This window comes from Enhydra lutris, unplaced genomic scaffold, assembly GCF_002288905.1.
Source record: "Enhydra lutris kenyoni isolate GAN:26980312 unplaced genomic scaffold, ASM228890v2 scaffoldscaffold10, whole genome shotgun sequence".
Classification (NCBI taxonomy): Eukaryota; Metazoa; Chordata; class Mammalia; order Carnivora; family Mustelidae; genus Enhydra; species Enhydra lutris.
The window spans coordinates 19,523,649-19,537,000 of NW_019154094.1; the positions used below are offsets into that span (position 1 = coordinate 19,523,649).

The 13,352-nt window shown below is 39.9% G+C and overlaps 1 protein-coding gene across 4 annotated transcripts in view; it reads right to left on the reverse strand.

The window, feature by feature from the left end:
• The window catches only part of LOC111144071 (calcium dependent secretion activator), a 469,442-nt gene that overhangs the window by 142,513 nt on the left and 313,577 nt on the right, over positions 1-13,352 (reverse strand). For all 4 annotated transcript variants that reach the window (XM_022498167.1, XM_022498166.1, XM_022498164.1 and 1 more), the window contains one exon: positions 12,082-12,294. In XM_022498167.1, the coding sequence (XP_022353875.1) occupies positions 12,082-12,294 (213 nt within the window). The remainder of the gene's footprint in view (positions 1-12,081; positions 12,295-13,352) is intronic.

Sequence of the window (13,352 nt, forward strand, 5' to 3'; positions counted from 1 at the left end):
TCACTGTTCAAGTTTTTATTTTTTTTTTTATTTTTTATTTTTTAAAGATTTTATTTATTTATTTGACAGACAGAGATCACAAGTAGGCAGAGAGGCAGGCAGAGAGAGAGGAGGAAGCAGGCTCCCTGCCGAGCAGAGAGCCCAACACGGGGCTTGATCCCAGGACCCTGGGATCATGACCTGAGCCAAAGGCAGAGGCTTTAACCCACTGAGCCACCCAGGCACCCCTCACTGTTCAAGTTTTTAAATCTCTAGTCATTTCCTATAGAAGAAGCAAGTGGTCAGTGTTTGAACAGGATGTGTTGTTTATGCCCTAGACATACAGAAGCAATGGTTTCCAGAAGACAAGTTGAAGAATGTGTATTTTAATAGCCAAATTGCTCCATTAAGATGATGCAACACAAGCTTTTGGAAGGGATCTCACATGTACGGGAATTATACTAGAAAGAAATCTCTTTGCTCCGTTAACTGCCTCGGGTTTGTCTTCAAGAAAGTGCTTTCGGATTCAGGTTAGGTGCTTTCTTTCTCTACAAGGATTTCTTTTGTTGGTTGTTTGGGCTCCAAGCTGGAGCCCAAAGTATTTCTCCTTTGACACAGCATGGTTAGGAAGAGAGGTGGCCGCAAAGGTGATGCTGGGGAGGAAGCCTGCTGCTCCCAGACTGTGTGAGACTCCTCTGGCCAAAGGCACACGTCTTAAACCTGCTCCAACTTTAGCTCTATGCCCGCAGGAGGGCACTCCTGCAGTCCAGGGGACACTCTCCAATCCATGGGACAGATTATGCCCTCCTCCCACCCTCCGGTCAGTCCCAGGTCCGTTGAGTTTGGGAAAAATGACAGTGGGACACACAAATTGCTCATCCTATTTCATCCTCATGAAAAGCCTCATCCACCTCGTGCCTCCCAATTTTAACAGATAGATGAGGCATTTTGGCTAGCACCAGCTTTTTGCTCTTGAATTTCTCAGAAGAGGCTTGCAAGCTGACAAATCGGCCCAGGCCTTACTTTGCCAGTTTGGCTCGCTATTTTATTGCTCTTCAATTACGATGGTGCAACCGGTCACTGAGCTCGGAGAGAAGGGGGCTCTTTCGTAGCTGTTAAAAATATGACACATGTTTCAAGTCTCTTTTTCGTTATTTGTTGAACCTCTTGAAAAGTTTGCGGTGAACTATTTCGCCTTGCTGCCTGCCCACTCAGGAAATGTATCTGAAAAGACAACTTGGCTCCTCTGCGGGGACCTGGATACAGACCCACTCCCCGCCTCCCCGATGCATCACAATACAGCTTCACCGGGCTAATTCCTGGCTGAGAGTACATCTAAAGAACAATTTCGCTTTTACTTACGCTTTAAAAAAGCAGGCTTACGGAAAAATATGCTTAAAATCAGCCTGCTTTCCTTTTCAGAAAGCAACTCTGTCAACATAAAAATTCCTTTTTCCTTCTTCCTTTCTTTCCTCCCTCTCTCTCGGTCCACATGTAGATGAGCCTGGGACTGCTTTATGAGATCTGGACTCTAGTTTGAGTTCTATTTTTAAATCAGCCGTGGGATGGTGGCTTGTTGCTCTCTCTGAGACTCAGTTTCCTTGGGTGTAAAATGAGCCAGATTTCCACTTTCCTTGGTGAGGTCACTGTCATTTAACCACCCTTAAGATCCCTTGCACAACTTCTGCATGCCTAAGATGGAGCTGAATGCAATGGGAATTTCCAGCAGGTGTAACGAGCAGTCCCTGGATTTTGCTTATACAAAATCATCATTTACTCAGATTTAGGCTCATTATCTTAATGGTTCCAACAACTCAGGAGTGCTTAAAAGGGGGGTTGGCTCCCATGAAATCTTTGAGAATTTCACTGAGCTTATATTCAGAAAAAGAAAGGGGGCCAGGGATGCTATTTGAAGGTGTCAGAGGAAGGGATCTGATTTTTAAGCTCCATCCCAGCAGGGATATCTGTACTTTTGCTCTCTGCTGTATTCCCAGCACCTAGAAGGGTATATACCTCAGTACCTGGTACACAGCAGACACTGGAGACATATGTGTTAAAATAATGAATTTATTTCATCAAAATAAATAAATTCACCACTTCAACAAACATTTTCTATTTCTTGATTTTATGAAATGTTGATATACTAAATTCAACACGAACAGTGTATTTGAGCTAGGATAGCAGGTGGCTAAGTAGGTGGGCTTGGGGGGGGGTCACAAAAACTGAATTCGAAGCCAGCCTTCTCATTACTAGGCATGTGATATGAAGCAGGTAGGTTGACCGGTGTTTCTGAGTGTGCTTTTCATCCTATGTAAGCTGAGAATAGTGTTGGAGTCTCCCCTGGGAAGGTTACTGAGAGGTTCTGCTGAGTCGGACTTGTCAAGCACCTGGACACCTAACACATAGTAAGTACTCAATAAACCTTAGCTGTGAGCAAGTGGGCAGGTTTCTTAGTGCTCCGAAGCCAGTTTGTTTAATGTTTTCAGCAAGCCAAGGATGTCTCTGCATTTATAGCTAATGTTAGTTACAGGTTGCTTCTTAAACCATATTGCTTCTAGGAAGCTGGGAGCATTCCCAGTCTCTCTGCTTTGTGCTTCTCCTCTGCCCCTGTACCACTAATTCCCACGTCCTGTCTCTGTGTTTTTGCTGGTTTGTATTCCAATTTCTCAGTGGTCAGAACACCCACACACAGTTGAATCCTTTGATAGATAATATGTTCCCTGAGGGCAACTTTCTGATCTGTTCTTTCCCCTGCCGTCTCCCAGAGGAGCCAGGTCCTTAGGAGGTGTTTATTAACTGACTTTTTCTGACACTTCCATCCCAGGAAACTTCCCATTGACTTTATTAAGGAGTCACACACATGGGGATTCAGATGGCATCTTGCAAATCCAAAAGTGGGAACATGTGCTCTTCGGAGAAAAAAAAAATCTTATAGAAGGAAACAGAATTCTAGGTGCAGGTGTCTTTGGATACCATTCAGATTGTCTGCCTGTGTCTCCATACATGTCTAGGACCATATGCATTACATATGTTGTCTATTTTAAAATAAAACACTGCAGTGGTCCAGCTGTTCCAAATTCTGTTTCAAAGAACTTGTGGGTGCTTCCCAAGCAACACCATATAGTCATTCTTGCACGGCCCCAGTCTGTTCTTCTACAGTGCGGAACATTACAAAATAGATGCTCCTTGCAACTCCATTTCCCCCCCCTACAAGCAATTGGAACTGATTGATGAAAGAAAAAGAAAATCCCAATGCTGACATTAGCAAGGGGGAAAACAGCCCAAAGCAAAATATGAGAAAGTTACTTCCTGAATTCAGGACACCTTGGGATTGCTTCCTGTGCCAATGTTTGGCTTGTGTCAGTAGAATGAAAATGAATTTGAACACTAGGGCGAGCAAAACAGAATTAGGAGGGTAACGTGGCTGCTGAAGTCTCCAGTGATGTCTGGATTATCTCTGGCTTTGGGAAATGTATACCAATTCTCTTTTCCATTAATACATCTTCTTCTGCTTCTCCTTCTCCTTCTCCTTCTCAAGAAATCAAGGACTGACCACATTTTAAGAACTGACTTTAACCCTTACATTTTCCAGACCTGGTCGAATAGTTCCTAAGCCTTTCTTGGTCTGCAAGAGCTCCAAATGTCCTAAAATTGGCTGTGTAATTTTATAGGCTCTGCAGGTAGGGCATAATTCAACACATCTTCCAAACAGTGCTACTTGTTTTACTTCTGGGGCTTAATTGCATAACAGTTCTGAAGTCCTGTATAACATGAGCATAGACAGGACTTCAGACTAACCTTGGATGAATAAAGTTGATATAGGTACTGTACTTAACTACATTAAGAAACTTAAAGTCTTTTTAATGGTATCCATGACACAGAAACAGGCTGATGGACACAAAGACTTATGGAAGGCAGGTACATTTTTGAGTGGAAGCTCATCAAAACTTTACCCCAAGTTTACTCAGAAACAATTTTGGTTTGGCATTTAAGGAAAGTTGGGAAAGTACTGGTTTCTAAAGTGATATGATTTTGTGGGTTTTATAACTCTCATTTCACCTACTTCATTCAAATTCAAGTGACCTCACTAATTGATGGCCCTACTAGTGATGTTGTTCTTTAATTGATCATGATGTTTGGGTTTATTTCATGTGTGATAGTCATTTCCTTTTTCTTCCTTACAATTGGAAACATATAATATTTTTCATGAACTCTTATCTTAATAACAAACATATTTATGTGATCTTGTTTCAGATACAAAATGTTTTAGATAAGTTTCCAATAAGGTCTACCAGACAAATGTAATTTTCTTGGTGGGACTAATATAGCTTTCAAGTTTTCATTTTATTGAGATTTTCCTATTACTTTAATAGCTGAGGGAATGAGGACAGTAGGTCAAATCTCTCTCTCTATTTTGTAATATTATATTTTGAAACTTTTCATAGGCTAGGGAAAAAGAAATTATGCTGTTGAAAATAATTATGATTTTACCATTAATAAATTGTCTAAGAGAGGCTCCTTTCTCTAATGAATCCCTTTTATAAGCTAGAGGTGCCACTTTATCACTGAAAAGTGGAGCACAGTTATGGTTGTTGTGACTCCTGATGGATGCTAGAGGCAAGAGAATAGCTAATGTGACTCTAAAGTCATTGTGAACCCAAACTGCAAATTAAAAGGTGACTTTGTATCTTTCTTATATGGAAAATGTGTGCTTGTCATATCTGCTTGACAGTAGAAAAGTGAATGTATGGTTTGGACAATAACGAGCAATGACAGTAGTCAACCTCATCAGAAGACATGAAATAAAGAAATGACAATGATTGATGGCAGCTGGTTGTTTACAGATTTTTCTAGAAGAGTTTTTCTTGGCATGATCAAGTAACCAGGGGATGTTGAGCCCTGCCTGAGCTCTGCACAGCAAGCAAAAGATTGGTCCTCCTATGCCTGCTGCCCTTGAGAAACAACTTAACTCCTTCATGGTCCCCTTGACTCAGTCAAGCTACTCACATGGCCAAGAGACAATGGCTTCTCGGAAGCTACGAAGGGCCAAGCTGCATTCTGCAAAAATCTTGAATTTAAAACTACTGTGGCAGTACACCCAAGGGGATAAAAGTGATGTTTATTTCAAGTTAATTTTTATAATTCTTTATAAGACAGTTACTTTGAGTAAAATTCATAACAGAGATTTTGTAAATGATCTCAAAATGAGTAACTAAATGATCTGTAATTTTCCCTGCTGTATTAATTATATTTTCCATTAATTTACAGAGTACTCGATGATGACTTTACATTCCCTGTGGCATGAACAAAAATAAACTTTCTGTAGTTGGCTAAGTAATAATGTATCTTACTGTAATTCACTATATGACATGAGTGCGCTCAGCTGATGAGTGAAAAATACATTTAAAATGTGCCTGAAGTAGTTCACAAAGAAATGAGCCTTCATTTAACATGGACCATGTAGATCATATCATGGTGTTTGGAAAATTTTCGACCTGATTTGGGGAGTCTCTTTCTTTTTTAAAAAGTCATTTACTTTTGCAACAAGAAGGAAAATGATTTACAGTGTGGTTTGGGGTCATGCAAATTAATTTGATATTGAGTTAATTCTTTGATATTGCATTCCTGCAAGGTAGCAACTGCAAGTTGACAATACAAGAAGATACAGCGAAACTCTCATGAGATAAAACTACAGAAAGGAATAAAGACAAACAACTATTTGGAAATCTACTAGGATAGCGATGCGTTGTTGTGCAAATATATGTAAATTCGCTCAGAACAGATTTCATTCAGTCATCTATTCACCCATCCTTTCTTTCATTCTTTAAAAAAAAAAAAAAGTATAGCAAAATCCTAAATTCCCACTATATTCACATTCAGTGGTAAGCTTTTAAAATGCCTCATCAGACATTCAAAGTAAAGTTAAATTAAGTATCTGCTTGAAGTGGTGAAAAAAATCTGTCTGCTAGCCAGGGGTACATTTATGCAAAACAAAAGAAAAAACAAAGAAAGGGGTAAAGAAAGCAAATTAAAGAAACAGAAAGAGTTAGAAGAAAGTACTATTATTAAATGGGCAGGAGGAATGATATGACCTACAATTTCTAAATCAGCATTCAGAATACTCAAGTACATATTTGCCTGCTCTCTTGACTGGTTTTTCTATTTCCTTCTAAGGTCATGTCTTCTCTCAATGCGTTGGGTTGACAGCTTTTCCCTATATGAATAAAGGAATTATAGATTCTCTTTCATTAGTAACTCAAATAGCAAAGAGAAAGGTTTTTCTAAGTTTTAAAGTTTCTTTTTTCTCTTATAGGTGTATTTTTTGAAAAATTAATACCAATATAAATGCTTTGGTTATCTTCGTGGTTGGTGAAGTAGCAGGGAGACATTCAAGACCAGAGGTCCAAACCCTCCATAGTATTGTGAGATTGTGAATTTGAAGCTTCTGTGAAAAAGCTACATGGATTCAATCGTGTCCTTAAGTTTCCGTTTTTGTGTGTGGTGGTCTCGTGTATTATAGCTTGCCTTTCAAAATTAACCCTTTATTGGGTCTTACTTAAATCACACCCTCAAGTCAGGTAGAAGGAACTCTTTAGTGTTCAAATAATGCATTTACTTTATTCACTGTATTCTGCAGTTTCTTAAAATCTTATTTAGTTAACATCTTTGGGTGCCCTACCCCACCTTTCTATTTGTTAAGTTATCCATGGTTACCACCCCACAGGTACAGCTGACAATTCTCATCTTTGGAATGGGAGAGGAAAAACAACAACACATTATCAGAGTGCAAAATGATCTGTTTTCAGGCATTAAGCAGTCAGGTAGCTGTGAATTCCATGAAACAAAGGCATCATTGGCCATTTTGTTGTGATGCTAATTAATATTCTTGGAATGAAAAAAAATTAGGAGATGTTAATGGTTGGCTTTACTCAGAGGATCATTTGATGCCAATATGAAAGCCAAGGAGAGGAGGCAATTATGCACACATCACATGCATCCTAGTTCCAGTATGGAAGCTTACATTTCAAACCTAAGGTCAGGAAAATAACATGAAAAGTTTTACTACAAAGTCTAGACATGAGGGAGATTTAAGAGGAGAGGGAGGAAGCACATTGCAGGTGTCAGATAATCTAGTCTGATTATCTGAGCTGTGCTAGCTATAGGGGAACACTTACCCTTCAGTCCAGCTAGAAGTTAGCAGGGTAAGAAGGAACAAACCAGAATAACATAAAGACTAGCAACAAGGCTCAGGAAAGCAGACAGGAGTTCTAACCTAGCAGCTAAAGTTCTTGGGTTTGAGCAAAGATTGAACAAGAAAACTTAAATGAAACAAAACAAAACAAAAACCAAAATCAACCGCCCCCTCCCAAACCAACAGTAACCAAGACCCCGCTAACTGTTGAAGACTGTTTGGGTGGTAGCAAAAATAGAACAATTCTGAAAAACATCCAACTTTGGGGATGTATGATGTGATTAACAGTTATTAGTTGAGAAACAGACATTAAAATGAGATTCATCGCAAATGGTATATCAAGTAATCATTGACCAAAGAGTAAAGTTTAAAATACCCCCTCCCCGACTCTGAATGACAACCGAGGTACTGGTTTTTACTGTTCCTCTAATACAGACTGGACAGGAATCTAATGTCTCGATGAGAGGCCACTTGGCATAATAAATTGTGGCAACACTCAACAACAGATTTGAACATAATTTCCAAGGTGAGCGACATTGGCCTTAAAAATTGGAAAATTGCAAATATTTGTTTAAAAACGTTGTACAGCTAGCCACTGACTCAATTTTTTCAAGTTTCAGCCAAAATAAAAAGAGAAAAATTAAATCAACAACAACAACACACACCAAAGAAACCACAAAAGAACAAAAAAGTTTTAAGGTTTGGTGGAACCCTCCCCAAATCATTGTAGAGTCACATACAAACTAATGAATAGCAGGATCTATTTTTTCGGTTTTTACAATTCCATATAAATACTCCACTCCACTCAGACGTGTCTTTTCATTTTGAAAATTGCGAAAAATAAAACTGCACCCAGAAGTCTGTCAAACTGAATTGAGAAAGACCCAAATAAACTCATAATTACTCCCGAGCTTCCCAAACTGTAAAATGTTCCATTCTCAAGTTTCCCCTTGAACAGACAGCGACATGACAAGACTGGAGTGTTTATTTCTCTCTACCCAAGAAACCTCTCCCATTTTTCTGTAGTTTCTCTTTGCCAACTAAGACTAATAAAGTGATTATAAAAGTTATTAACTCATTGAAACGTTGTTCTTAAAAGTCATTCACTTGCAAGAATGGCAAAGACTTTGAACAAATATTCGAAAGCAGGATTTGATGAAATGTGTACAGAACTAGGTATTTAACAACGACCCTTACCTTTTGGAAGTCAAGGAAACCTTTTTAAAATGCAATACTTGACTGTGTTTACTCTGTGGGTTACAGAACCTGTGACTGAATGTTTATGATAAGACAATACAGGCTGAGAAACAACTATCAGTGAAGGATCAACGTTTGCTGTTTATTACTACATTGTGATTGTTTTCATTTTTCTAGAACCTTGCTTTGTTGTGCCAGGTGACCAACATGTCCCAGTTTGCCCAGGACCAAGGAGTTTCTGGAGACACAGAACTTTTAGTGCTAAAACCAGGGAATTTGCCAGCAAATCTGGATAAGGTGGTAACTCTAAGTATGACTCAACCCTGTGAGTTTGACTGTTACCCACAAATGAGGCCTGATCTGTTTAATAAGGATGGTTTGAATTTAATAATAAGTGCAGCTGTAAAGTAATTGTGATATAACCACCATTCTGTAGCAGATCCCACTAAAAATTAGGATATGCTCTTTAACTCCCAGCCAGTTTTTTTTTTTTTTAAAGATTTTATTTATTTATTAGACAGAATCACAAGTAGTCAGAGAGGCAGGCAGAGAGAGAGAGGAGGAAGCAGGCTCCCCGAGGAGCAGAGAGCCTGATGCGGGGCTCCATCCCAGGACCCTGGGATCATGACCTGAGCTGAAGGCAGAGGCTTCAACCCACTGAGCCACCCAGGCGCCCCAGTTTTTGGTTTTTATGCATCATTAACCTAGCAAATGATCTTTATCATTGGTTTTATATACACCTAACTCCAAATGATCAGGTGCAGAAGGATGGGTTGGTTCAAATTCTGACTGGATTCCCCAGCTAAATTATGGGAACAGAAGGCTCATTTGCTGGTACTCTCGTTGCAGTTTTTAAGTGCCTAAACTAGCAATAGACAGAATCTAGAGTAGTATTGAGCCTCTGTTTCAGGAATAGTCAAGTAACTGGGTTTAACATTATTGGATTGAAGCTCTGGGTAAGGACTCTCATTTATTACAGAGTCAGTGGTGTACAGTTGTGCAGATCAGGCACTGCACAACTCAGTAGGCACCACTCACATTTTTGCCTGCATGAAAAGTGACTAATGAAGTGCACAGTCTGCATGGATGAAAGTGGTAGCTTTTTTCTTATAAAACTTGGTAGGTGTGGTAGGGTCTTGCATTCTTTGGAGAATCCTTGTTCCTCAGCAGTGATTGAGACAAGAGAAGGTGGTTCCACTACCAGATACTGACAAATTTCAGAGGCATGGATTATCTTACTTTCTCACTCATCCCTCAGTCTACCTCTCATGCTCTCTAGGGATAATATTACCTACTTCCCAAATTCTAACCCTTAGAATTTTGCTTTGGAGGCCCCATTTAATACAAGTTCCTTATGTCAACTAGGGTGGCAAAATACTTCAAGCTGACATGCTCTCAATTAAATCTTCCTGCTGATGCCTTGAGTTCAGCATTCAAATTTCATTGCTGAATGAATCCTATCCACAGAGGGAAATCTACAAGGGCCCCTGTGTATTGCCATAAGGAGACACCTATACCCTGCTTATAATCTTCTTCAATGATCTTCTTTTTTTTAAATAAATGTTTGGTTTCCATTAATTTTACTCCTTAATTCCTTCTTCTTTCCTATACTAGTGAGGAAGAAGTGAGATTAATCACAAATGAAGTAGTAATTTCTTGATCTGGTCAGATGATAGAACAGAAACTCTGAAGGTAAGGTGAAATAACTTCAGAAGAAATTGAGAATCTTTGGAAACAGAACTAGTATTTTCCAAATACCACCTGAGATATTTGTTCTATGAGGTTGATTTAGATGGTGATTATAATTCAGAATCCACCCCCCCCCCGATGTACAGATAATTTCATAGCATGTGCTGCTTCTAAATTTTTTAAAATGGAGACTCTCAGGCAAGGTGAAAGGATGAATTCCATCACAAAGTGATTTTTAAAACAAACAATAAATATTGGGGTATGCTTTATATCAACTCATGACTAAACCAATGGAAAGAGGTGTCACCTTCTCTCTTTATTGGTCTCAAGTAAACCTAAGTGTCCCAAATGTTAGAGAAAGCAAGAAGAATGTGGGGAAGTTGGTGGTGGTTATGGTCAGCAGGGCTGTTCTTTACCCCAAAGTCAACCTCCTCCTCCTTCTTTTAGGATTTTCTGCATGGAAACCCATGGTGATTGTGTGATTATCCACAATGTTCCACGGGGAATGTACCTTCCTTTAAGAAGCCATTGGTACTAGACAGGAATTTCTGGGAGCACCCAATGGAGAGTATTTCTCCTCCAAAAAACTGTTTTCCCATAAGCAAGGGAGTTACACAGTTTAAGAACAGTCTTGTTAGAAATGGACATGGCAGTGGAATCCACTAGAGAGAGAATTCACCTCTATTTAGTTGTGTTGCTGCAAAATCATCTGAATCATGTGCACATTTTGTTTAGGAGGGACAGAGAGAGACCATGTAGAAGCGCTGGCATAAAACATGAAGGTTCTGCCATGGGCTTTTGCACTTGCTTCCCCACCTGGTACAGTTCTCTTTTCTAAGGTACATGTGGAGCTGACTTCCTATCATTTGGACTTAAGTTCAGATCATCTCTCTCCACCCAGTCGCCACCGCATTACATTCTTCATAGTTTCCAACATCTACAACTATCTTATTTGTTTTTTGATTTATGTGCTGGCTAGACACCCCCATGGGGATGGAGGTATCCCGAACATGGGGATAGAGATATCCTGAAACCTGGGGATTTTGTCTGTCTTCCTCATCTGTATGTCTCATCAACTAGACAGTTGTCTCTGTAAACCAGACTGAGGGGGGCCCAGGCTCAAGTAAGAAATCATCACATGATTGCTAAAAATGACTTGTACCTGAGTGACCCCTAACTGACCTGATATTCAGGGTAAGAGGGAAGTCTCTGGTTAGGGTTAATGTTTGTAACTAAAATGAATTACTTTATTTGGTGCTGTATGCTTCCGCTTCCTTTGCTTTAATAACCGCCTCCAAGCATATGCCAGATTTCACCTTGCCTCGTGTATCAGAAGTGTTGGGAGGGAAAAAAAAAAAAACCCAAAAAACAAAACAAAACAAAAAAAAAACTATTCCAGATAGCAAAAAGTCATGGCAAAGGAACAAGAAATTAAAATGGATGCAGAGGTAATAGGAAAAGAAGCTGGAAAATGAAACAGGGTGTTTAAAGAGATGGTTTCATTTTTGGGTCCTGGTGTATTTGCTTAGAATGGGATTTTAGGTACCCTTTTTTTTTGTTTTGTTTTTTGTTTTTTCCCACTGCATGTGATAATGTCATCATTTATTTTTAAATGGTTCTAAGTTGCAGATTTAAATTTACTTCATATCAAGCCCTATTTTAAAATTACTTTTAATAGGAAGAAATGAGTCAAGGACATACATAACTTACTATATTTGATGGACTCAAACAAATACAAGTCTGGCTGTGGATTCCAAACTCTCACCAAAACAAAGAGATAAAAATCCACCTAAAATATATTTTCCTCTGTTTAGTCCTTGGGGAGAAATGTCAAGTATTGCACTTTAAAATCACTTTCATCTAACATTTTGGTCCCAACTTCTTCCTCCCCACACACCCGAATTCATCTTTTTTTTTTTTTTTTTAATGAATCCTTAACACAAAGCAACTAGATTTCTAATTCAACTTTGGAAAGTTTACTTTCCTCTACAGAGCTATTTTTAACAAATGGCATATTTACTTACAAAATTGGGAGATGGGGGCGTCCAACTGAGGTACGTTTCCTCCCTTAGCGTTGAGCTTCTGGACTTGGGTCGGGGGCACAGGCTTGTGGGACTGCCCAGTGGCCCGATACATGGCTTGGACCCACAAGATGCGATCTTGCTCATCATCACTTGCAAATATCACGGTGTCTCCTTCTTTGACTGCATTGAAGAAGGCTCGGCCACCCTCTAAACCTGGAATACAAGGGAATAAACACTCCTAAACTGAGTTGCCATGTTCTCAGCAGAACCAAGCCCTGAAAAAGGCCATTTCTGCTGCTTTTCCTTGGGCCAGAGAAGGGAGGAGCAATTTATCTGACTCTAAGATGGGAAGTCTCATGCCCATTTGGCCAGAGTGAAGCCCTAATGTTAGACAGACATTCTGAGACTGGCTCTTATCTTTGGCTTTGGCTGGGGACAGGAGTGTCAAGTAGGCTGCCTACTGGTTGGGTAGATATCTGCCTATAAGCACACTATTATTTTTCTTCATCTTTGAAAACAAACAAACCACCACCACCAACAACAGAAACATCTCTTGACACCCTCCCCACACCCCCGGGACCTTCAGCTATGGTTCTACTGTTATTCTCTTTACAAGATAAGGGGAATCTCTGCCAGGACTTCTTAAAATTTTAGTGCCCATGTGAATCCCAGGGGCATCTTGTTGGAATGCAGTTTCTAACTTGGTAGGTCTGGGATAGAAGCCTGAGAACCTGCATTTCTAACAAGCTCCCAGAGGATGCAGATGGTGCTGGTCTAAGCACCACACTTAGAGTAACAAGAGTCTCTCTCCTCCTAGTCTGCCCTAAAGCTTCTCCAAACAGGCTGTTGCCCCATGGAAACTTGTCAATGTTGTTAGTGACTTCCACAATGCTGAATCCAAAGGTCAGTTCAGAGTCAACATTTAATTTGATCCATGAACCTACCCGCAGCATTTGACACTTGATTCTCTTTGACACACTTCCTTCACTTGGTTCTAGGTCACCCAGTTTCCCCCTCCCTCCCTGGTGGGTGCTTGTCCATCTTGTTTGCTGGCTTCTTTTCTTCCTCCTGACTGTTAAACGTTGTAGCATCCTAGTGTGTCCCTGGATCTCCTCTCTTCTTCAGTGAGGCCACCCAGTCTCAAATGCCATAAATCTCCTTATAGTCCCTACATTTCTATCTCCATCCTGGACCTCTCTGGTGAACTGCAGACCTGAACCTCTAGTGGTTCCCCTGACTTCTTCACATGGATATCTGATAGACACTCCAAG